At 34.9% G+C, this 25,423-nt stretch overlaps 7 protein-coding genes across 7 annotated transcripts; 4 read left to right on the plus strand and 3 right to left on the minus strand.

Moving 5' to 3' along the window:
• Positions 1-799: 799 nt before the first annotated feature.
• On the plus strand, positions 800-3,480 carry LOC106434228 (protein NRT1/ PTR FAMILY 5.15). Its single transcript, XM_013875065.3, has 4 exons — positions 800-1,101; positions 1,178-1,395; positions 1,480-2,027; positions 2,494-3,480. Exons 1-4 carry the CDS (start codon positions 978-980, stop codon positions 3,296-3,298), a joined length of 1,695 nt encoding a protein of 564 aa, XP_013730519.1. The 5' UTR covers positions 800-977; the 3' UTR covers positions 3,299-3,480.
• A 1,425-nt stretch (positions 3,481-4,905) lies between these two features.
• On the plus strand, positions 4,906-6,192 carry LOC106434192. The gene is made up of 3 exons (XM_013875029.3): positions 4,906-5,099; positions 5,209-5,381; positions 5,925-6,192. The coding sequence occupies exons 1-3, from the start codon at positions 4,982-4,984 to the stop codon at positions 5,937-5,939; spliced, it is 306 nt and encodes a 101-aa protein (XP_013730483.1). The 5' UTR covers positions 4,906-4,981; the 3' UTR covers positions 5,940-6,192.
• Positions 6,193-14,027: 7,835 nt separating this feature from the next.
• LOC106434194 (transcription factor bHLH94) lies at positions 14,028-16,313 on the plus strand. The gene is made up of 3 exons (XM_022712181.2): positions 14,028-14,713; positions 15,302-15,685; positions 16,058-16,313. The coding sequence occupies exons 1-3, from the start codon at positions 14,276-14,278 to the stop codon at positions 16,142-16,144; spliced, it is 909 nt and encodes a 302-aa protein (XP_022567902.1). The 5' UTR covers positions 14,028-14,275; the 3' UTR covers positions 16,145-16,313.
• Positions 16,314-17,680: 1,367 nt separating this feature from the next.
• On the minus strand, positions 17,681-18,921 carry LOC106434213 (cytochrome c oxidase subunit 6b-3-like). The gene is made up of 5 exons (XM_013875047.3): positions 18,737-18,921; positions 18,419-18,514; positions 18,263-18,345; positions 18,089-18,170; positions 17,681-17,998 (listed from the first exon to the last, which is right to left on the minus strand). The coding sequence occupies exons 1-5, from the start codon at positions 18,776-18,778 to the stop codon at positions 17,945-17,947; spliced, it is 357 nt and encodes a 118-aa protein (XP_013730501.2). The 5' UTR covers positions 18,779-18,921; the 3' UTR covers positions 17,681-17,944.
• Positions 18,922-19,098: 177 nt separating this feature from the next.
• Positions 19,099-21,352, minus strand: LOC106434209 (alcohol dehydrogenase-like 2). Its single transcript, XM_013875044.3, has 9 exons — positions 21,009-21,352; positions 20,875-20,921; positions 20,407-20,735; positions 20,229-20,311; positions 20,031-20,106; positions 19,874-19,938; positions 19,702-19,797; positions 19,469-19,630; positions 19,099-19,352 (listed from the first exon to the last, which is right to left on the minus strand). Exons 1-9 carry the CDS (start codon positions 21,201-21,203, stop codon positions 19,236-19,238), a joined length of 1,170 nt encoding a protein of 389 aa, XP_013730498.2. The 5' UTR covers positions 21,204-21,352; the 3' UTR covers positions 19,099-19,235.
• A 993-nt stretch (positions 21,353-22,345) lies between these two features.
• LOC106434196 lies at positions 22,346-23,328 on the plus strand. Its single transcript, XM_013875032.2, has 2 exons — positions 22,346-23,051; positions 23,129-23,328. The coding sequence occupies exons 1-2, from the start codon at positions 22,346-22,348 to the stop codon at positions 23,326-23,328; spliced, it is 906 nt and encodes a 301-aa protein (XP_013730486.1).
• Positions 23,329-23,505: 177 nt separating this feature from the next.
• On the minus strand, positions 23,506-25,173 carry LOC106434237 (14-3-3-like protein GF14 omega). The gene is made up of 4 exons (XM_013875074.3): positions 24,694-25,173; positions 24,109-24,228; positions 23,907-24,023; positions 23,506-23,816 (listed from the first exon to the last, which is right to left on the minus strand). Exons 1-4 carry the CDS (start codon positions 25,171-25,173, stop codon positions 23,754-23,756), a joined length of 780 nt encoding a protein of 259 aa, XP_013730528.1. The 3' UTR covers positions 23,506-23,753.
• Between the last annotated feature and the right edge of the window lie 250 nt (positions 25,174-25,423).

Raw genomic sequence — 25,423 nt, forward strand, 5'->3', positions numbered from 1 at the left:
TTCTAAATCATTTCGGTTATCAGAGTCACCGACTATCCAGGTGGCTAAAGATTGAATCGACTTGAATGCCTCTAAATACCAAGATATTCGATCTGTGTCCACCTCTATTTACGGATACAATTGATTTTTCTTTATATGAAAAAATTTCAGTAAAGTCAAGGTCTTTTTAATTTTTAATTAATTTTAATTTTATCTTTCATGTATTATTTAGAACAAAAATGTCATTTAATATTAATTAACAATATCTCTATATATTTGTCATTTATTCTTATATACTTTTACATACATATACATGTGCACCTTGATGTGAGCACTTTATAAGTATTTACCACCACTAAAGTATCTATTTTTTTTTTAGAAGTTAAAATATTTTTTTCTTAATGCTTCTTTCACTACCGACCAAATTGTAGTGAAATGAGTTGTTTTAATAATTTTCTTTTCTTTTTCTTGAACTATTATCCGCTTACAAACTATGATATGAAACCATTGGTTCGACATGAAGATTATCTAAAATTTATAACATGAAAATAAACAAATAATAGTAATTTTTGGTTTTTACCAAAAAGACTAAAAAATCAAACATTCTAACAGAACAAACTAAAATAAATATTAATTTAAAATAATAGTTATATTTTAGGAGATTAAAAACCAAAAAAAATAACTTAAAACCGAACCGATATCCAGATTAAACATATTTAATATGTCTTTATTAAAAATAACAAAACTAATAATCACATTCCGCGCAACGCGCGGATTATTACCTAGTTAAATAGTAATTGGGTGTCACTTTAGAATGGTATGAACGTACACGTACATTCCTTTATCACATTCCTATCTAATAAATTGACGAAGAAAATATCATATATTAATTACATCGTGTTCATTAGTGATGAACAAGATTTATCTTTAAAGGTCAAGTAACCCTCCACGTTTTCTCAAAGTTTCAGATCTCCTAAATCTCACAATCGGCAAGAACAATGAAGAAACCCGAAGAAGAAGCTTCACTTCTTGAAGATTACGTCAGCGATTCCGTCGACCACCGTGGAAGTCCCGCCGCAAAATCATCCACCGGCGGATGGAGATCCGCCTGGTTCATCATAGGTGAAGAATCTAACTCCGGTTTGTCTCTGTTTTCTCAACGTAGCTCATAAAATACTAATTGAATCTTGCTTTTCAGGTGTTGAAGTTGCAGAGAGGTTCGCTTACTTTGGAATAGCTTGCAACTTGATAAATTACCTAACCGGACCTCTCGGCCAATCGACGGCGGCCGCCGCCGTGAACGTGAACACGTGGTCTGGAACCGCCTCCATGCTTCCTATTTTAGGAGCTTTTGTGGCAGACGCTTATCTTGGTCGTTACCGTACAATTCTTGCAGCTTCCCTCATCTACATACTGGTTAGTACAAAAAAGAAATTATAAAAAATAGTAAACCGGTTTGGTGACGGTACGAATTAAACCGAAATTGAAATTTTATCACAGGGACTAGGACTATTGACATTATCAGCTTCCTTGATCCTTACGGGAGAATCAGAGCAGCGCCTCAATGTTTCTGCTAAGCCCTCTGTCTCGGTGAACATACTTTTCTTCTGCTCTCTTTACCTTGTCGCGATAGGACAGGGAGGACACAAGCCGTGTGTTCAAGCGTTTGGTGCGGACCAGTTTGACTCTGGAGATCCAAAGGAAGTAATCTCGAGAGGATCGTTTTTCAACTGGTGGTTCTTGAGTTTATCTGCTGGGATAAGTTTATCGATCATAGTGGTTGCGTACGTGCAAGATAATGTTAGCTGGGCGTACGGGTTTGGGATCCCTTGCTTGTTCATGGTTATGGCTCTTGTTATGTTCTTGCTCGGGAGAAAATCTTACAGATACCCTAAGGGAAACCGCGAGGAGAGCAGTAACGCTTTTGCAAGAATCGGTAGAGTTTTCTTTGTGGCGTTTAAGAACCGGAAGCTGAGTTTAGCAGGGTCCGGTTTAGGACAAGGTCTGTTGGAGGATGGTCCGTCTGAGAAACATAGCGGTCGGCTCGAGTAAGTTGCATATTGTTTCTGTTTCGTATAGTTAATTTTTTTTCTTGTAAAAATAAAAATTGTTTTAAAAATATATATTTTATTAATTAATAAGAATAAATTAGAAACTCCCAGAAATCAATTATACTTGTCTAGAGAATTGATAATCACAGAAAATAATATACTCTTTCAGTTTCATAAAAAATATCATTTTAATTACACAAAAATTGTAGTTTTAGAATTTCAATGCACAAAAATTAGTAAAATGCATTGATCTAATAATAAATTGTCATTTTTATTATGTGTGAAAAGTGTATTGAGACACTGTTAATGAAAAGGAGAAAATATTTATTATGAAATTTTAATATATTTTTAATATGTGTAAAACACATAAACATACATATCTAAAATTTGTAATCATTTGAATTTTTGGTTTTGTACTGTTTGGTGTAATTTGAGTGTGAGTTTCTTTATCTTGTGTGAAAAGGTTCCTAGCTAAAGCGATGATTGCAAGGGAAGACGGTGCAGAGCCATGTAGCGGTAGGGATGTGGAAGACGCGAAGGCTTTGGTGAGGCTTATTCCGATATGGATCACATCGGTGGTGAGCACGATTCCATATGCTCAATTCATGACTTTCTTCACTAAGCAAGGCGTAACGGTGGACAGAAGAATCTTACCGGGTTTGGAAATCCCTGCGGCTTCTTTGTTATCATTCATCGGTGTATCGATTCTCATCTCTGTCCCGTTCTACGAGCATGTGTTTCTACCGTTAGCTAGAATGATTACCAAAAAGCCTTTTGGGATCACAATGCTCCAGAGAATAGGAGTTGGAATGGTGCTTTCGAGCTTCAACATGGTGCTCGCTGCATTGGTGGAAACTAAACGGCTGAATATCGCTAGAGAACATGGGCTCGTGGACAAGCCGGACGTGACGGTTCCAATGTCCATATGGTGGTTTGCTCCTCAGTATTTGTTGCTTGGGATGATCGATGTGTTTTCTTTGGTGGGAACACAAGAGTTCTTCTATGACCAAGTCCCAACCGAGCTAAGGAGCATTGGTCTCTCGCTTTCTTTGAGTGCAATGGGTCTTTCGAGCTTCCTAAGCGGTTTGCTCATCACTGTGATTGATTGGGCTACCGGAAGAAACGGTGGAGAAAACTGGTTCAACACTAACCTGAACCGAGCCCATGTTGATTACTTTTACTTGTTGCTGGCTGCCTTCACGGCCATTGCTTTCATTGCGTTCTTGTTCATCTCCAAGTTGTATGTGTATCGTCGGGTGGACCAATAAGAATTCACAAAACAAGTTTTGTTGACATTCATGTCATAGTTGTGGTTCTAACTTGCAAGTTATAACGTCCTTATTATTTGATTTTTTTTTGTTTATATTTGTGGTTCTAACTTGTAAGTTATAATTTGCTTATACTTTGATTTGTGTTTTTGTTTGTGTTATTTACACATTTGATTTGTGTTTTTTTTTTGTTAATGGTTATATATATTTCTCAACAAAAAGTGAAAAGGAAAGTCTCACCCTTTAAAGACATTGTGTATAATGCCAACAACAAGTCTTTTTCTCCTTGAAAGAACAGCTGGAAGAGCCAAAAGGAATATTTGATTTCGCGACTGCAGATAACCAATCAAAATGATGAACTGATTTGAAAATTTAATTATTACTCCACTTGGGTGCTACCGAACAAAAACATTACTCCACTTGGAGAAAGTTCTGTCCAACTTTGGTTCTTGTCGGAAGAAACACGTATCTGCCAAGCCCGCGTGTGGTAAGCTAGCACAAGGGTTGAAGATATGGGGTCAAAGGCGAAGGCGGTGAACTCGTTAAAGCTCCGGATCCGATTCCTCTTGTGAACAATTGAGCTGTGCATGGACCACTAAACTAAGTCTTCGTCTCTCTAACTTCGGATTGAATGTTTTTTAGTAACATGGTGGGCTTGTCCTATATGTATTAGAAAGGGTTTGTTCATCCCAAAATTAGTATATGTATTTGAAGTAAAATAAATACCAATCGATTACAAGTAAATTCATATTAATGTCACATGAAATTTTCAAATATTAGGGTTGGCCGTATTCACACACCCAAAATAAAAAGATCGCATCTAGTCGACTACTATTCAAAGAAAAACACGACTACTATTCCAAGTATACTGAACGTTGAACCAATAAAGATCACTCGGTATTTATTGATTTTTCCACTTAAAATCAATTTAACCGTTTCCGCGGAAAACACGATTTAGGGTTTAGTTTAGTCAAGAAACAAAAATTTTGGTTTTAACGGAAAATGATTTTTTTCCGACAAAAAACGTGATTTCCGATTGAATATATTACATAATAATTATAACAACTAGTTAAAATAATTTTTATATTATATTAAAAATATTTAGGGTTTTTGAATTTTGATATGCAAATGTAGCATCCAAACTCTACATTTTTGCATTTCAGAGATCTAGATATTCATATATATCATAGATTTTGCATATAGATGTTGTATCCAGATGTTTGATGTAATAGTGTCCAAACAAACAATATCAAACAATATCTGAACATTATCATCCAAATGTAACGTCTAGATACAAAAACAAATTGTGCCTAATTCAATTCACATCCAGTAAAATATTTTTGCAAAACTTGTTTTCCTTAAAGATAATTGAAATTACATATTTAGATCAATATACTAAACATATAATTATTGGATAATTTAAATTATCATTAATTTTTAATATAAATTTAGTTCCAGCTTGTATTCGTTGTTGTTCAACAAATTCCACTTTTGTTATTTGAAATTCACTTGTATCAAAAGTCAAAAATATAAAAATCGACTCACCAAAATAAAATGTTAAATCTATGCGGCCCAGTACTTAATAAAAGAATCGGCCCATACTCCGGCCCACAAAACCTTGACATCGATAAAGTGAAGGAGGAGAACTTTCCGAGAAATCAAAACTAGAATCGAGCTGCGAAAATGGAGAAGAAGAAGAGTGATGATGTCAACTCTAAATGGGACGCGTGTCTCGATCTCACCGCTCGTCGCGTAGTCTACTCCTCCCTCGGCGGCGCGTTCGCCGGTCTTCTCTTCTTCAGTTCGGTTTTTCTTTTCTTTTCCCACTTTTCGATTCAGTTCAGATCTATCTATGATTCATCATCATCATCATCATCATGATAAAATCAATTCTCTTGTGTTTGGCATAGGGAGTCCCGTGACAAGATGGGCGTCGATTGCGTTTGGTGCTGGACTCGGTATTGGATCTGCGTACACTGATTGTTCTCGTGTCTTCGATGCATCATCGTCGTCTTCAGCTTCCGCCGCTTTGGTAGCTCCCATCAGTACAGAGACTTCTTCTTCGTCTTCTTATGTATCTCAGGTGAATCGAAAGTTTCTATTCGCCTTTGCCTTATTTGTTGGAATCTCAGTAACATAGTTTATATTGGATCATTTATTTCTTTGCATTTAGGATAAACATTGGAAGTTGAAAATGGTGATAATGTTATCATAGTAGTTTAAAAGAATTAATGATTCAGGTAGCTGATAAGAATCGATAATCGAAACAAATAGACTTTCTCAAAGCCGGACATCTCCATCCCCAGTCCATATTTTACTCCAAAATGGCGTATAGAGTAGTGCTTTAAACTTTTGTTCATTACTCCGTCGGGGACGGAGATCTATACCCTAATTTATAGTAGTCTATCAGTAGTACCTTACTTCACCTCTCATAGTTTACAGGTTTTGATTAGAAGTGTGAAAAGTTTGAATCTTCTTTTTTTCTTTTTCAATTTGTAGTAAGTGTGGTTATCAAGGAAAAGTGATCATTCCAGTCATGTTTGTAACATACGATGTGCTTTTACAAAGTCGAATCAAGTAGTTGAGTGTGTTTTATTTTGTTTGTAATCTTGTTGATTTATTCCAGGCAGAGGAAGAGTAAGAGAACGAGGAGTCTTGAGGATGAACCCAAACATTGATGATGGGTATTTACTACAAGAGTTGTTGTTATATACTGGTTTTTGAGATAATATGCAATTGTTAACCCTTTGCTTTTCAGTGGTTTTGTACACATTGGCTGATGCCAAAACATGTTTTACGACCAACTCATTCCGACTTATTTTTGGGAAGAAAAAAAAAATCATACGTTTTTTTAGAAATTCAAATCAATAATACTTCCGGATTGGTTTGCTCGACTCTACCGGGCTCCTTGTCCACATAATAAGAGTTATTGATATGTTAATAGCTTAATAGCCATCTTTAGCTCTAACAATTTCATCCATGTTTTAGCTAACTAACAAGTTGTGTATACTCGTGAAGTCCATCTCGTCTTCGGTGTTCATCGTGGCCAACACTTTGTTTCCGTTCATATTCAGTATGTGTGGTCATAATTCACAAGTGTAGCATATACTTTAGGATCAATGTACTTCTCCAGAGTTCCCTATAATCTATAACCCGATCAACGTCCATGGATACAATCATCTCGACCTGTTCACACTTCTTGATGACGGTCCATTAGAAGAGTTTTGACGGACAATTAGAAGACTATCCTGTCTCTCCAGTTCTAACTTAACTGCCATGCAAATGTCCCTCGTGGTGCTGTCGTCCATTTAGTTTGCTGGTTCCTTCTGAGGAAACATCGAGAGGTCGGGATGATACTACACGTTCTTATCTTTTCTTTTTTGGAATGAATGTAAAATTTATTCAGTCAAATACTTTCAAGTGCTTCTAATTCTAATATTGTTTGAAACTTATAAAAAATCAGAAAACACTCATTTCGAACATCAAACATGAGACATGACTCATGTTCTTACTCCAAACCATGTACATAACCCAACTTCCAATTTATCATCTCCCATTTGTTGGATAGAGAGAAGTCGATTTCTGACGTTTATGTCTACCACTCGAATCATATGTTCCTTTGCGCGGGAGAAAAAAACTCTGTATTGGCAAATACTACAATTTTCGGTAATCGGCGAGTGATGTCATTGTGGATAACTGATACTGATTGTATAACTACAAAGAAAAAACAATAAGTAGGGAGTGCAGAATGCCAAGTTAAAAAGGTGAATAATAAATAGGAAGTAACATACTCCTTCCGTTTCAAAATAATGTATATTCTAGAATTTTCGTATTCATTCAGAAAACACGTAAAATTTTGACAATAAATTGATTATTTTCTATGTGTAACTATTTCATATGATTTTTAATCAATCAAAATTCAGTAAATATAATTAATATTTTTTAAATTTAAAATTTGTCATTATTATATATACATTGAAAAGTATAGTATGATTTTTTTTTTTTTTTAAAGCAGGTAAATAGATTTCTGTTTTTTTTTTTTGCTTTTTGGAGATTTTGTGTAATGTTGACTAGATATAAGATCGAAATTATTTTGTTTGACGCAATTAATTATAGGTTTGACAAACTGTGATGCATACCTAAACGTGTTAGTGATCCATTTTGAAAATTTTGGATCCAGTTATTACTTTTTTTATTACGAAAACTGCTCATCACATAGCCCATCTAAGGAGTAGGAACGGGAAGCTCTAACTTCTCACTAGGAAAAGGTTTCGAAATCGACGGTCGCTTCGGTGGCCGGTGGCTATCGCCGCCGGTTACCATATTTCTCTTTTTGTCGACGGTTCACTGCTTCCCTCCTTTCGCCGGTTCTCTTTTTCCGGCGCTGGGATTTCGGTTTTCGTTTTTTGGTTTCTCACCGGCATGTTTGGATCTACTGATCTGCATGTCTGGTTTACAGTTCTAGTATCGCACCTACTGCTAGGTGGATGACTGGCTTGGACTCTGGGGCCGTGCTGTTTTCCGACAGTGGTCGCCGGCTTTTGTTTCTGATGGGTCGTGTTGATGATCTCCGATGGGCGGAGCTCTGACAAAGAAAGCGTGGTGGTGTGATTTGGGAATTCTCGGATGAGATCTTGAAATGTTGATCGATGCTCTCCGATGATTGAAACTTGAGATGGTTGGTTTGTTGTGAGTAATACTGTTCCCGGCAGTTCTCCGGAGGTTACTGTGGCGCCAAGGAGGTTTTCTCCGGCGTAAAGCTTTGGTCGGTGGATGCAAGGAGCGGTCTTCGACGCGTGTCCTTTGCTTCATCTTTCGTTGTACACGTTGTGTATACGTGGCTTGTCACTGATGGGTTGCGTTGGGCCTCTTTGGGCTTCGTTTATGTGTTTCAAAAGTTTGCCCGTTTGTGGGCTATGTTTAGTTGTTTGATTTTGGGTATAGTTCGGACTTGTACGTGCTCTTTTGTTTTTTAATAATATCAATACAAGTTAAGTGAAAAAAAAAAATTTAAGATGTATAAATTAATATACAAATATATTAATGTATTAAAATTTATAAATTAGTTTTAAAGGCTTATAAATCTTAAAACAATTTATAAATGATAATAAATAATTTAATAATATTTAATGACTTTTAGTGATAAAACCCCTCAACTAAAGATGAATCGTAAAAAAAACCCTCAACTAAAAATCCAGTGAAATAAACCATCAACTTTAGTTTCGTTAACATATGTTACCCTCCGTCTAAAAAACCGTGACGGAGGGTAACAAATGTTAACGGTTTATAAGTTGAGGGTTTATTTCACTGGATTTTTAGTTGAGGGTTTTTTTTACGATTCATCTTTAGTTGAGGGGTTTAATTACTAAAAAACCCAAAAATATAAGACATTTGTAGTGAACTATACTCTCAGAATTATTATTTTAGTTATGATATATACATTTATTGGTATATATAGAAACTCTGAACCATCAATCGCAAGAAGACACAAGCGCATATTTGCAATCTTAATGGCACTCTGGATTCATTGACCAGGATTTCTCCAAATCAGAAACCATTGCTTCCTTTTTATTTATATCTTTTACTATTTTAAAATATGTGAGCAGGTATTAATATTGTGTGAACTACTTGTAGATTTTTCTACTAAGAAAAGATTTAAAAAACTACTATATATATAAAGAAGGCAAATGTGCAGGGTTTCAACTTCTTTCTAAAAAATAAATAACATTTTTCAAATGAAGTTACAATTTAACAAAAACAACAAATTTTGTGGATGCGATAAATATACATCGCCATCCCCAACTTGCAATCCCCATAGGATGAGAACTAGAGAAAGTGGGCATCTAAAATATACGACAAAAAAAACCTGCAACGTGTTACACAGTAGCAAAATTACTACTTCCTCTGTTCGGGAATAGTTGACGTTTTAGTGATTTTCTTTTGTGTCAATATACTTGACGTTTACGGAGTCCAATGCAAATAATGATATAAGTTGATGTTTTTACCCTTGTAATATTAACGTGACTTCTAGCATCTTTATGACTAAAAAGCTAATCTAAAACAATTGAAAAGGTTAAAATATAAATTGTTTGTGCAAAGCTGGAAAACGTCAAATAAAAAAGTACGGAGGGAGTACATTCTTAGTTTCAGCTGTTTATGTTTTTCGTGTATAAATAAAAAAAATTACGCATTGAGAGATTGTTTTATACTAATCGTAATTAGAATCAGGTTGTTGGGAAATCTGATATTCTGCCATGTTTTGTAATAAATACAACCAAATTATAAGAATCATAGTTGGAATTATAAACTAAAATGTTTTAGTTTGTTTTACCATAATTATAATTTATGTATTTTGTCAAAGCTCTATGGAAGACGGCATAGATGTCCTTCGGCAAAAATTATTTGTTTTGTAAACTGTTATTTTAGATTTGTACACACAAATTAGAAAAATATTTAATTTTACATAATTTTTTATATAAAAACATCATTATTCATATACCTAATCATATTTCAACAAATAAAAAAATAAAATTAATAAATTCTGCATTGAAATGTTAAAACAACACTTTATATGAAACGAATGGAGTACTTATCACCCAAAACAAAATTCACCAAACAATTTAACGATAATGAATGACACACTACTTTCATTCAACATAAATGTTGTAATAAAGATTTATCACGCGAGTTAAAATGTCTGATTATACACTTTATAAACCTTGAGTCTTGAGCTTCTATTCCACTTTACATTCTTTTTTTTTTAAATGCTTGAATCAAATATTTTCATATCAAGTCTTGCATCGGTATTAATTTAATAAACATAAGATAGTGTCACATAGAGTGGTAGACAACAACGATAGTCTAGTCAAAATGGTTAGCGAAAGAAAAAAAAAGATAGTCTAGTCAAATGATAAAAGAAAAATAATGGGTGAGATTAAATATAAATTTGTTCAAAACAAGTTTGTAATCGTATCTGATTTCCAATTTATCGGGCATATTTTATTTATAATACTTATTTATTAAAAAAGAAAAAAAATTGAGCACATTAGAATAGATACAGTGGAAAGAGATATTTTTTCACGAATCATCTTTCTTACCCAGAACCGGTCCTATAAATCTAAAAGCTACAAGCCAAAACAAATAGTTTTAGAAAACTTGCTTCTCGAGCTATTTCAAACTTATCCAACACATAGATGGTATAGAACAAAATATACAATGGCTATTTGATATGCATATCTTTGAAAAAACACAATATTTTATAATTAGTTTATCTGAATTACTTGATTTTATTTCTGTAACACTTTTATATTGGTTTGAAATTATTACAAAATATTAAAGTATAAAGAAAAACTTAATGATTTTTTTCCACACTAGAAACAACATAGATACATTAAAACCTCTATAAATTAATAATGTGGAATTTTAAAATTTTATTAATTTATAGAGATATTAATTTACAAAAAAAAAATTATTTAGATTTTTATTTTAAGATATATTTATTATAAGATAAGATAAATATTTGATTTTAGTGCATAGACATTAATTTTTTTGTTTTGAAATTTAACATTTATATTAATTATATTATTGGTGTATGTAATATATATTGAATAGAACTTAAATATGTTTAGATAAGAATCCGATGACGAAACTTAGACGTTAAATTTAACATTTACTTTACCTTTAGACAAGAAACTTAAACGTTAAAACTCAAAAATAACTTGACTGGGAACTTAAGTAATAAGAATCCGATTGACGAAAAGCAATGCCGAGAACCGTTGCTGCAAAATCCACATGTATAGATAGATTGGTGCTAAAAAATATATTTAGATTTAAGTTACCATAATCCAGTTGGTAAAATTATTTGGCTTTAATTTCCCAAATTTTGATGATTATTATTTATTACATTGTCCGATTTGAGATCGATTAAAAACTGAGTGGTCAAATTTATTAGCTGATCTGAAGATGCTATTTCTAATAAAAATGGTCTTAGAAACGTCACTGTAAATTTGAAGACGAAATGACCATATCTCTTTGTTTTGAAGTATTTATCCCTCCCTCAAGAGTGGATCAGTGTCCCTCCAAGAATTTGTATCTCTTTGATTGATGAATATATCACAAAATACATGCTCATTAGAATTTTTTGTGTTAAGTAATATCAGAGATTTCTTATCTTCACATGTGACAGAAAAAAAAGCTATCATTTCACCAAGATGGCAAGAGAAGAGGTATAGATAGTTTCTCCCAAAGTCTTCGTTTCTTTCTATTTTTGATACTGTTATTGGGGTTTTTCTTCTGTAATTAGAAAACTGTAAAAACATTTTTATTTAGTTTTCCAATATCTGTTATTGGGAGATATATTTAAGATAATGAAGGACTATATATAAATATCTCCATTAACTTGTTTGTTTGTGATTCTATATATAAATATCTCCATCATAATAAACTGAAAATGGAGTCTGACACATATATTTAAGTAACTTATGCTTATAAATTATAATTAGTCAGTTTGATTTTGATAATATAGAATAAAAACAAAGATTAAGAAGAAAAAGGGGGAAATGTAACAATGATAAGGGGAATGATTCGGAGGATGACATAAGAAAACAAGCCCATTGGAAAATTGGAAAATTGGAAGCTAACCAAGTTGCTTTGGTCTAGTGGTATAGGAGCTCCAGCTGGAGTGCCCGCCCCTGGGTTCGAGCCTTGGCCACTGCGGAATTTACATATGGGCTGCAGCATCCGAGACCGAAGACCGTTACACGGTGAGCCACATGGTGACGCCCTGGCAGCGTCCTTGCTCACTTCGGTCTCTAGTCTGGACCACCTCGGTGGGGCCAGGATACTCGGTTAGCAAAAGAAAATTGGAAGCTGTGTTCTTGGGAAAGTACCTGAGAGACAATAAAAGAGAAGCTTGTGAAGTCACATGGACTCTTCTGGACGTATGTTCATGGCTTCTTCTCTTATTTTTCTTACTTTTTTTCCTAAATTGAACTTCACTTTAAACGTCTACAACAAAAACAATACTTTTATATGATCAATACAAAACAAATATCATTCATCTACTACAATGGTAAAATGATGAACAAATTGATTAAAAATAAACGTATTCATTCTAAAAAAGAGGATGATAAAGATATTTTTAGATGGCCGGGACAGAATAGCCTAGTGGTAACACTAGAGTGAACTGGATCCCAAGGCATCTGGGTTCGAGTCCTCTGGGATTCCGGAGACCGCCCGTGACAAAAAAAAAAAAAAAAAAAAAAAAAAAAAAAAAAATATATTGTTTTTTGTGTTCCAAAAAAAAAAAAAAAAGATATTTTTAGATGATAGTAACCAAAAAAACATTTTGATAATTAGTTGTTTTGATGATATATGTATAACATTAGGTACAAAAATGTATAACATTAGGTACACAGATTCAAAAGAGACAAGATTATTGCATGCAATAAGATTCTTTGTATGATCATGAAGTTTTGTCCTCAAGTTTTATGTTCACATGTGATTTTTTGTTTGGAGACAAAATGGTTCAGATTTTAAGATCCCAAGTGTCCGACCAATTTGACTACAAAACGCAGCCCTAGTCACATCTCTTTAATTCTCCAACTTTTTTATTCATTTTAAAATTAATTTTGATTATAGTACCTATTATTTTGCAGAGTGATTAGATAAGAATAATCGAAAGATGCCACTTAATTTAAAATAGACAACTTTTTGTTTCTGTTAACGAAGTTTTTAATACACAACCTGTTTTATCAATTTCTTACATATCAAGTGGACATCTTGATTTTAAACAAATGTGTATATTATCAAGAAACAAATTTGCTAAACCTGGCATTATGCGATATCCACCCGCCAAAATAAATCTTCTTTTGGTTGTTTTTTTTTATCATCTGATAGTAGAATTTTGGATTTTTGTAAGTTCAAACAAATACGAAGCCATTAATTTTATTTTTATATGTATGAACTACATTATATTTTTATTTAAAGTTAAATCGAACAGGATTATAACTAGACGACCGAAAGCCTGCAAACAGAATCTCTTATTTGGTCTTGTGGTCTACAATCACACGTGCGAAGTTGCATGGTTTATGTATGCATGTATCTTTATCATTTTATGTATCTAATTAGCAACTAATCCCTCCCTTTCTAAGAGATAAATATTTTGTAAAAAGATTGTTTCTAACAAATATTTTTCTAGCGGGTGCACACAAAAAATGTTTCTAGCGTTTTCTATTCATTTTATAAGTTAATAATAGAACAACGTAAATATAGAAAAATAATTTATTAATTAAAAGCTATTGGAAATAATTTATCATAGATGATAATATACTATTTGTTTACAAATTTTAATATGTGTATACACACGAAAATGTTTATGTTTTAGAAATAGAGAGAGTAGTAACCATAGATTCAAGCTGATTAATTGATTTAGTTCACGAATTTGGATACAAAAAAGTTTTTTTTTTTTTTTTTTTTTTTTTTTTTTTGCAAAATTAAAGTTTTTCTTGTAGAATTTTCGACCAACAAATCGGTACAAAACGTGAAAGCGAAAAAACGAAAAATTAATTGACGAACTGACTGTTGACAAAGAAAAAAAAAACACGACAAAACTAAACACTCTTCACAAAGCTTCTCTCATCGACCGAACCGGGAGAGCCACAATAAACAAATACAAATTTGTTTTATCTCCATACTCTCTTTCACTCTATTATTTTCCTCCGTGCAGGTGACTATTCTTGAGAGTTTAATATCTGCTAAAATCAATTTAAAAGGAATCTTTATATAATTAACTACAATCTTAGTTTCCTTTAGTGGGTCTTAACCCTTTTGCCTTTGTTTCCCCCTCAAGATAAAAAAGAGAGCAACAAACACTTTCTGTCTAAATTGTGTATCCTCTCATTCTCTTTCCCTCTCTTGATTCTCAATCCGTTTTTCTCATAATTTTTGTTTTATCTTTTCAACATTCTCTAGCTAAAAATGCCTTTAGAGTCTGTTGTATACCCCCAAGATCCACTCAGTTACCCCTCCACTTGCAAAGATTTCATGTTCCAGGATCTGTACTATCAAGAAGAGGTAGTAGTAGCTCAAGACACGAAGAATAACATGAATAAGTTAGGGCAAGAACAGAGCTTTGTGGAAAACGATAAGGAGGAAGATCGTCAATGGCGAGACTATCATCAATACCCTTTACTCCCTTCGTTGGAAGAAGAACTTGGTCTTCCCGCCATCGATATGGAGAGTCATCCTCCTCTGCAGCAGAGGAGGAAGAGGAGGAGAACTAGAAGCAACAAGAACGTGGAAGAGATCGAGAACCAGAGAATGACTCACATCGCTGTCGAGAGAAATCGCCGTAAACAGATGAACGAGTACCTAGCCGTGCTCCGTTCTCTAATGCCTTCCTCTTATGCTCAAAGGGTAATTGAGTCTTTAATTACCCACACACTTATGACATATATCATTTGGTCACTATGCTTCATAGGTTTTTCTAATGTGTGTCCTTGTTTTACTTTCTTGGCATAGTACTTAGTTTTTGCGTCTTTTGAGGTTTCTTCAGACCAAAAAGACAAAACTCATTTTGATGGTCAAGTATGAGAATGAGTTCTAACATTTAACAAAAAAGAAAGTTAAAACTCATTTTCTAGGCAAGGGGGATGCGTTTGTATACCTACATATATATGTGTATATCCTTTTTGCAGTATGTTTTTGACCAAAAAGTGATTCTTGTAAGGTAGTTTCTTTTGCAGTAGATTATTCTACTCTTTTTTTTATTAAAAAATATATTACAAAAAGTAGACAAGAGTATGATTGAAAATATTGTGATGTTTTTTTTTGTTGGTTAATGATGTTATAATTCTTAACAAAAACAACAATCGTAACTTGTATGCAACTATAGCGTGATAAAACGCCAATGTAATTATCTAACATTCAAAGATTTTTTTTCAATCCTTTATGAACCACGCAACTATATATCTGATTTCTTCTGAATGAATTTTTGTGATAAAGGGAGATCAAGCATCGATAGTAGGAGGAGCCATTAACTACGTTAAGAAATTGGAGCACATCTTACAATCTATGGAGCCTAATAGGACCACGACCATAACTCACGAAGCTAACACTAGCACTAGCTCGTTAGTGGATCCTTTCTCAGATTTCTTCTCTTTCCCTCAATACTCGACAAAGTCATCATCAATAACGGAAGGCTCATCTTCACCGGCGGAGATAGAAGTGACGGTGGCGGAAGGTCACGCGAACATCAAGATAATGGCGAAGAAGAAGCCAAAGCAGCTTCTTAAGCTTGTAGCTTCGTTACAGAGCCTACGACTCACTCTTCTTCATCTCAATGTCACCACTCTGGACAACTCGATTCTCTACTCCATCAGCGTCAAGGTATGTATACACTTTCCATATTTATTTTAATATATTTATTTAAAAATTAATTGAGTATCATAATGGTGCATGTCTGTAAGAATATATGAAACAATCAGGGGACCAGCCTAACCTAGAAAACAAACATGAATATGTTGATCTATATGCACGAGTATACTAGTCTTTGTAGTGTGGACATTTACTGGTCACAGAATTGTAGATGCAATGTGTACGGGCAACCAAGTGAGGCCACCACTTGTTTCAGGAGACTTTCATATCTTGTTTCTTAACAAAATAGAAAATTTATTATAAAATTTACATTGTTTTGTCAGCTTTAACCTTTTCCAAGAATCATTATATATACTTTTATTTTATTAAATATGGGTTGTTCAGGTTGAAGAAGGGAGCCAACTGACCACCGTGGACGACATTGCAACAGCTTTGAATCAAATCATACGAAGGATTCAAGAAGAGTCATAATGGGTTAGCTTAAATTATTTAGTTTCCAATGTTTCTTTTTTCCTTAAATGTATTTAGAAGTTGCATTTTTGTCTCCGGTAATCAATCAGTTGTCTTTAGCCTCTATTCTATGTCATATGTATTTGTAAAAAAAGGTTGAAGTTTTTTATAAATGGTTTATAAGTCGAAAGGTTGGTGATTTGGCCGCTAATGGTCATACTATACACTTGCCTAATGTTCTTTATGTGACATGTTAACGTTGATTACACGTAATAATTGATTATGGATCTATCTCTTTTCTTCAAAAAGGTTTGCATCTTTAAATCTTTTATTGGAACTTTGAAAGTGTGCGAGTACAACTCCGAATCCTTTAATAAAATTTATAACACCCTGTCATAGTGATTCATACTTTAGATTTGAATGTGAATATATTTTTTTGATCTAATAACCCAAAATAATAAATGCAAAGCTAGGGATTAAATTTATATAGGATCATCTTTATAAAGTAAACATGTAGCCGACCATGACAAACATGCATAAACTATTCACCTCGAGATATGAACCATATGAATAGACAACTCTATAAACGAACCCGCTATATAAATAAACCTTCTTGTAATTATTCTGCGAAATATGTATTTCAGCTAAGTTAACATAAATAAAAGCCTTTTCTCCAAAACCAAACATAAGATAAAAAGTTCGACCAATTTTTTTTCTTCGAGAGATAGCATGTCAAAACGAAAAGATTATTTTGTACGAATTTACAGTGATAATAATAGCAATCCACGTTTGGGGGGAGAGGGAGGGTGTTATAGTATATTGGGACACAAAATCAGCGGTACGTGGGATTCTCGGAAGAAAGGAGATGATGATCATTGGCATATTATGAAGACCCATCAAAGAACATGAAGCCTAATATTCACTTTTAGGGTTAAAAGGCAAGAAGGTATACCTACGTATTATTAGAAAAAGTAAAAAGTAAAGCCTATAGATATGAATCAAACTTCGTATGTGAGACTTCAGAAAGATACTGTTCTCTTCAGCAGCTTTTTGTGTTTTGAGCATAGATTCAGTATCTTGCAGCTTTCTCTTTATCTTTTGTTTGTTTATTATATCTATATATTGGATATCGAATTATTCAGTTATTAGGAACTAAATTATGTTAAACTCTGGCTGCTGCATTGAAGCATACACACACATATATATATAGCTGCTGGTGAGATTTACTGTGATGAGTCTCGGTTAACCAGTCTAGAGGTTCTCGTTAGGTATTACTACAAAGTTTGTAGCTTTTGGTTGATATTATTATTAACTAATGGGTTCAAATATTCAAATAAAGACTAACCCTTTTAATATAATGAAGGAAAAAAATGGCAAGAAAAGAAGAGCTTAAGCCTTTTATGAACCGAACCACTCAACTCGAATGGCTGCACCTGAGTACTATACATTGTTTCCACCAAAAGCGATGTTTATATTCCATCATATACCTGATATATTATTTTCTTACAAAAACGATTATATTATTTTTCACCATTCATAACATGCAGCTGCCCAAAATAATATGAGATGAAACTTATTATATATCAATTCAAATGTTTCTTTAGATTGGAAGACTAAGTACGTATGAACCATTAGACGGTACTAAAATTTGAAGCTCGCCATGGAAACGTATATGATCAGGAAGAACAACATATCAGAACTAGATGATCCCCCCAAAACTTATAGATAAAAAAATAAATAAAATTGAGATTATAAAAAAATTGTTCAAGTCTTCTCACATCTTATTGAAACTCTGCAGACAGCAAAAGAGGAAGATATGTCTTAAAGAGGACCAGGGAAAGTTCCATTCTCTCTTTGCTCGTTCCACCTATCAACCTACAAACACACACACACAAGAAGATAGTTTTCATGACATCTTGTAAAAAAATCTCAAGATAGGTGAAGGAAGCTAATAAGTATATATACCCATTCGCTGGGGCAGAGAGATCGATAAAACTTTGCAAACTTATCGCATTCTGGAGCATCGTCACCCTTAGCAGCTACACATCTGGAGATTTGAAAACCAATCACAAGACTTAGAAAATAAGGAGAGAGAACAGAATTTAAAATTAATTTACAGAAGAACATAGATGATTCCACCTGTGATACTCGATGTAACGTGTGAAACAATGCCTTGTTTGGTTTGTGGTCGGGAAACGGAAATCAGCAGGAGCTGTCTCAAGCTGCAAAAAAAAAAAAAAAAAAAACATAACATGAGCCAACTCAATCAACTAAGCATCAGAGCTATAATAATACCGTGATCTCATCAGGAGTCTCCTCCTCAGCAACTTCGTCATTACTTTCTTCAGGAGATTCTTTAACTTGCTTCACTTCATTCTCCAAATGATATTGCTTCCATATAAAAATCAATTGTTATACCAAATCTTGTTCAAAATCAAAATCTTTTTTTTTTAAGGTAAAAAATCAAAATCCTTTTTTTATGTAATGAATAGATAAATGAATCTAATTTCCGCTCGTTCTCGAATTGAATCGGATCTAACAAAGAGAGAGAGACGCACACACAAATGATAATTCTTCGTATGAAAAACTGAAAATGTCGGTGAAGAATAATACCTCGGAGAGCGACGGAGTTTGAGCAGACGCAGCTTTCGCCATTGGACCAGAGAGGGACGAGGATCGGAGGAGAGACAGAGAATGTTCAGGTGGTGATAACACAACAACACTCGAGAACTATTCGTTAGGTTTTAAGCTCTCATCATGACCGATGTATCTGGTCTGATTATTTTTTAATAACAGACCAAAACGACAGTGTTTAATTTAGCACGAAGTGGGCCTCGATTTTTCAGTCTTCTTTAAGCCCATTAATGTCTGCCATGCTCGGTATCTTTTTTTTCTCTCAACAGTCAACAGTATCAAGATTCAACACCATATACTTTTTTGGATAAAAAGTTTATATACCATAAACCTTTTTTTGCTATATATGTATACCATAAACCTTTTAAGAAGATGCAAATTGTGTCTCTTCCACCAATTTACAAGCACATTTTCAAAAAGAAATTACATTTGATAAATTTGTATAAACTTTTTGACATGTTTTTGGGATATGAAACAATTATTTATCCATCCATAGGACACACCGAATAGTCTCTCCTTTCACCAATAAATCGAAAGCCTTGTTAATTTCCTCAAAGCTTAACTCGTGTGTAATAAAACCGTTCAGATTAAGTTCCTGCAGTTCAAGAAATATAAAAACCACATGCAACATATTGTAAGCAAGCATAATCTGGTTTGAAAATAAATAACTCCAAATTTTGTATAAATAATTCAATATTCATTTTAAAATACCCTTTTTAGATAAGAATCCACGAGTATTGGAATATCAACTTTAGGTTTAAGACCACCGAATAAAGTTCCGCATATAGTTCTGCCTCTGAGAAGATCATGACTACCCAAGCTTATTGGCAACATCTGTTTTTCCATCCCCAAAATTACTGTTTTACCCGATCCCTGAAAAGAATCGGTTTAGCCTTGGATTGATGGTAAACCCATTAAACCCCGTCAAACCGGTAAAAACGTACCGTGCGTGTGCTATTGAAAGCCTCCTCCATCAAGGACGTTAAACCAATGCATTCAAAACTATAATCAACTCCTCCTTCGGTCATTTCTTTTATCACCTTTTCCCATAATTACCAAAATGCGTAAATTAACTTCTAATTGAAAACTTTATAGAAAAGGTGTAAATCAACAAACTTGGCTAATCTTTTTCTCTCCAGATAAAGCAGGGTTGACGAAGTCCGTGATGCCAAATCGTTTACCTACTCAACAACAATGGTTGTACATGTGTTTTATATGATAAAAAAACATAACATAAAGCCATCAACATATAAATTAGATAGACCAACCAAACCTATTTCAAATTTGTCGGGATTGAGATCTACACCGATGATCTTTGCAGCCCCACGTAGCCTGGCGCCTTCCGCAGCCTTTTTTACCAAAAAAAAATATTTAGTCTTTTCAATCATAGAACACTAGGATTCGCAAATAAGCTACTAATCGTTCATGTCATGGATAGAAAGAATATTATTTTAGAATACAAAAGTTGTACCGCAAGTCCAACACCACCAAGGCCAAAGATAGCAACAGTTGAACCTTCCTCTACGTCAGCCACCTTCCATGCAGCGCCAACTCCTGTTTCCACGTGTCGCACCATCAGTCCATTATCTAACTTTTAATATCACAAATTCACAATCAAACCCTAACACGAATATGGAATTTAGTTTTACCTGAGGAGACGCAGCAGCTGAGCAAGGCCGCTTTTTCAACGGGGATCTCAGGGGAGATTTTGACGAGATGTGCGATGTCAACGACGGTGTATTCAGTAAAACTCGAGACGAACAAAAAATGGTAAATATCTTCTCCCGAGGAATCTTTAAACCTGGAATCCATACCATATCGCCTCGTGTTTGAAAAGAAATCGTCACAATACCTCGAGCACCAGTTGCTCTTTGGGGATTTGCAGTCTCTACATTCCTCACAGTGAGGGTGAAACACTGGTAAAACAACATCTCCTTGTTTGAATCCGTTTACATGATCTCCAATGCTCTCGACAACACTTGGTTACAATACCAATTAAAAAATATAAGTAATTAGATTACATTAACCCACAAAAGAAAAGAAAAAAAAGAAAAGCAATCATGCAAATTCTTGAAGAAGAGTGAAAATTAAAATCAAAGAAGTATATGAAGAATCACCCCACTGCTTCGTGTCCTAGAATCCTCGGAAACCTTGCAAGAGGTCCCTGGAAAAAAAGAGTCAACGGGTAATGAAATTTAGAGTCTGCGTTTACTTTCCTATGCAAAGATGGTTATATATAGAGTAAACTTACCCGGTCTAGTTTCCAGAAAGTAACATCAGTGTGGCAAAGAGAAGTGCATAAGATCTTAATTCGAACTTCGTAAGCTTGAGGTGGATCAACTTGGATCTCCTCTATGACCAAAGCTTCTCCTGCTTTTTTACATAATGCTGCTTTGCATCTAATCGGTTTTCCTTCGTGGATGGAGATTGAAGATGTCTTGTCCATGGTGAATGATGGATTATGATTGTGATAATGAACAATGATTGAGTTGAAATGAGAGAAAGAGAGAGAGGGAGAGACTCACTTGTCCCTGTAAAACGATTACCTTAAAGTTTTATCGATTTCTAATAAAGTATAGTGTATAATAATTGAGCTCGTCTCTATTCTTTTTGACAAAATACGAAAAGGTTCTCCATATGAGACGTAACGGCCTAACTTTATTCGTAAGAAAATGAAATATAGACAGATTAATTCAATGGAAAAAATATATTGAGCTGGTGGAGGGTCGAATAAGAAACGTTAAAAGGAGCAAAAATTTTATGAGTATTGATTCCCTTCAAGAGTCAATTAACAGTAATTAATATTGTATTTATCGTTAGACATGAATGTTAGATAATAAAACTTGTAAACAATATTCGATTGTTAAAAGTTATTAGTACAAAACACGGTGGGAGTGATGTGTTTACTGAAACCTTTATTGCCTTTTACAATCCAAATGTTTTGAAAGTATTTTATTTTGGTCAAAAGTGTTTTCAGTAATATTTTTGTTTTAACATCTGCTTTTAGTAATCCAATTAATAATTTGAACATCAGATTTAAAAACGAATTTATAAGATTTAGTATATATTTAATCACTAAAACGTACTAAAATGACTATTAAATGATAAAATTTAATTTGCGTGCGGTTAAATTCTTAATTTAAATTCAGTTAAAAGATAAAAACTAGAGAACCATAATTTGTTTGCTAAACCTATCTCACATACACACACCGAGAGTCTTTTTTGGAAATCTAACTAATGAGTTGGAACATTAAATTTAAAATTAAAACTCACAAGATGTAATATACATTTATGTTAAAAATACTTTGACCATAAAATACTACACTTTGTAAATAATTTTAGCTTTTGCGCAGGTTGGTTCTTACTTTGAGTTTAAAAGATTACCTTAAGTAAAAGGAATAAACATAAAACATAATTTAATTAATTGCTTGCCAAACCTAAAGAACACATAGAAGAACAAGTGTGTGTTTGGGAATCTAATTAATTGGACCCTGACTAAACATGAAAACATTTGTTATTTATGTCTGGTAATTTCATGAGATTAAACACAAGAAAAATAACATAAAATACAAAGAGAGAAAGATGGCAATGGGGAAAAACAAGAAGCCGATTTACGAGAGCCGTCCCGTGAACATGGACAGGGCCAACGCCGCTGGATTCAAGGCCACGGCTCTGAGACTCGCTGGCACTACTCCATTCTCGCGGGGTATGAATAGCCTCCGTCATCTGCCACTGGCTCAGGTTAGCAAAACTCAGCCCATCAGCCGAAATGGCGATGGTATTACCCCTTTACTTTATGGTTACCCTGCGGCTTTGACTAGGAACAACGCCCTGAGCACCTCAACATTTGAAACATCACCACCTTCGCCACCGTCGCTGGAAGAAGAGTCGATGAAAGCTCCGGTGGCTGCCTTTGAGAACCGTATGGCCCAAGACGATTCGAACGTGGAACATTTCTCTGCGTGGTCTCCATTCGATGAACCGTTCATAACTATTGACAGGGAACAACAACCAGAGTACGTTCCACCACAAGTTCCGCTGAGTTCATCGTACGATAGTCTAGACTGCCCCAATGCTCTGAACGATTCGCCACCATTCCCCAGGACTTTGCTTTCGGATAATCTAAACTGGCCCAACTTTTCGCATTGTTTACGATCGGATCAAACTCCACTGCCACAGCCGACAACTTCACCTTCGGAAAGTCTGCATAGGACCGGTTCTGCACATGGTTTACGATCAGGAAACATCCCAGCAACGCATTTACCGTGGGGAAGTCTTTACCCGAATGCATATGGTAATTTACTAAATTGGCTTAACTATCATAATGCTTTTCGATTTTGAGAATATTCCACTGATCTGAGAACATTCTAGGACCTGTTCCGGCGAGGCCGAGTTATCTGAATGGTCGAGGATCTGAAAACATGGTACCACCAGTTCCGGGGTATTTGCCCTCCGAGAGTCTATTTAGCTGGTCTAATTCTCACAACATTCCACCCCTTGTTCCTGCGGCTTTACCTTACGGTAGTGGAGGTTGGCCATATCATCATGGTTTCGGGACTATACCGTCATAGAGCCTCCTCAGCTATCGGAGCGTGTAGCGTTTCTTGTTTTTCCCTTTCGTTGTTTGTTTTTGGTTTTTGTAACTTTTGCTTCTTTTTGTGTTTGTCATCTCAATTTTTCTAATTGACGTAGTCATCTCATTTGCTTAAACAAAAAACTACTTTTCTTTTTATAAACAGAAGGTTTGATAAACATCGTTAATTCTGCTTATTTATTTCCTAAATCACATGAAAAAAACTTTCATGATCTGAAAACAAACGGAGCAAGATTCCATTCTGATAATCGAAATCGATCCAAAAGAGTAAAAAAAAAACAAAAGGAGAGTGTAACTTCACCATTGAAAGAAAGAGAGAGAGGGACACACACACCTCTTTGATTAGACACAAATACTGACGAAGAAAGATGGTTTCATTCAATCCCTAACAAAAGATTCATATCACTTCTGCTCCTCTGTTGGCTTTGGAGGCGTTGCCTCCTTGATCTCATCAGCAGCTTCATCCTGATCCACACCAACAAAATAAATACGCAATGATTGCTACAACCGTTACAATGTGTAAAGACTAAAGAGAGAAGGAGACGATAAGCAAACCTGCATGTCGGATGTCCAGAGAGTGAGGTTGTCACGTAGAAGTTGCATGATCAAAGTGCTATCCTTGTACGACTCTTCCCCTAGCGTGTCTAACTCAGCAATGGCAGCATCAAAAGCCTAAAAAACCCCCACACAGAGAAACAAGAAGAACACTTACTCTCTTCATTATCCTAAAGATGAACTGGTCAAAGATTGGTTTTACCGTTTTAGCGAGGTTGCAAGCACGATCAGGAGAATTGAGGATCTCGTAATAAAACACAGAGAAGTTCAATGCCAAACCAAGACGGATCGGGTGAGTTGGAGCTAGCCCCTTCGCATTCTCCTGCACAATCAAAATCAATAGGAACAGGGCTGTCTCAATTATTTTTTTGGATCCTGTTCAAAAATATTAACGATATATTTAAAACATAATGAAATAGCTTTAAAAATTAATAGTTATATTTATATATGTTTAATTTTTTTTATAAATTATAAACTCTAAATTAGTCAGTACTGTATTTAAATTTTGAAGTTTTAGACTATAATTTATGTATATATATGTTGAAAACTTCTTTAAAAATTTTATTTTTATATTCGGATCCTGTTCAACCGGTCCACATGCACGTGCTATTAGACTTCGACCGGTCCACGTGCACGTGCTATTAGACGGTACTGCATAGGCATAACCTTTAAGGGAATCTAAATCTTATCTTGAATCAGAAACTAATCTAGGTCTAATCCAACAACCTAATCAAGAATCAGATCCGTTCAATCAGCATCAAAGAATCAACCAGATCTGAGCACGAACCTGAGCAGATTCGTAAGCGGAGAGAGTGTTATCAGCGGCGTCATCTCTCTCCTTACCGATCTTGAACTCAGCCAAGTACCTATAGTAATCGCCTTTCATCTTGAGGTAGAAGACCTTGGAATCCTCGGAAGCGGCGGAAGGGACGAGCGCAGACTCGAGCAGCTTCAGGATCCCGTCGCAGATCCCCGCTAGCTCCGACTCGATCTTCGCCTTGTAGTCGCGGATCGTCTTGACGCGGTCCTCGTTGCCGCGGCTCTCTTCCTTCTGCTCGATCGAGGAGATGATCCGCCACGAAGCGCGGCGGGCGCCGATCACGTTTTTGTACGCGACGGAGAGGAGGTTGCGCTCCTCGACGGTGAGCTCGGTGCCGTCTGCGGCGGCGGAGAGCTTCTCCATGAATTCGACCATCTCTTCGTACCTCTCGGCTTGCTCGGAGAGCTTGGCCATGTATACGTAGTCCTCGCGCGATGAAACTGCCATTGTGATATCGCAGATCGGAGAGTTTGTTTGTTAGTTTGTTTGATTCGGTTTATCTCTCTCTGTGTAGGTTAAAAGAGAGGAGAAGAAGGAGGAGGCGAAAGGAGTGGGGAGCGACAAACTGCGTTTTGATGATGAAAAGCGAGAGAGTGAGATAAAAGATGGAATCTGGGCCGTTGGATTTGTACGGTTCAAAAGCGGGAAGGTCGTGCTCGTGCGTTTTATACGGAAAAAGTTGGACGAAGATTCTATT

The sequence above is a fragment of the Brassica napus genome, chromosome A8, assembly GCF_020379485.1.
Source record: "Brassica napus cultivar Da-Ae chromosome A8, Da-Ae, whole genome shotgun sequence".
Taxonomy (NCBI): Eukaryota; Viridiplantae; Streptophyta; class Magnoliopsida; order Brassicales; family Brassicaceae; genus Brassica; species Brassica napus.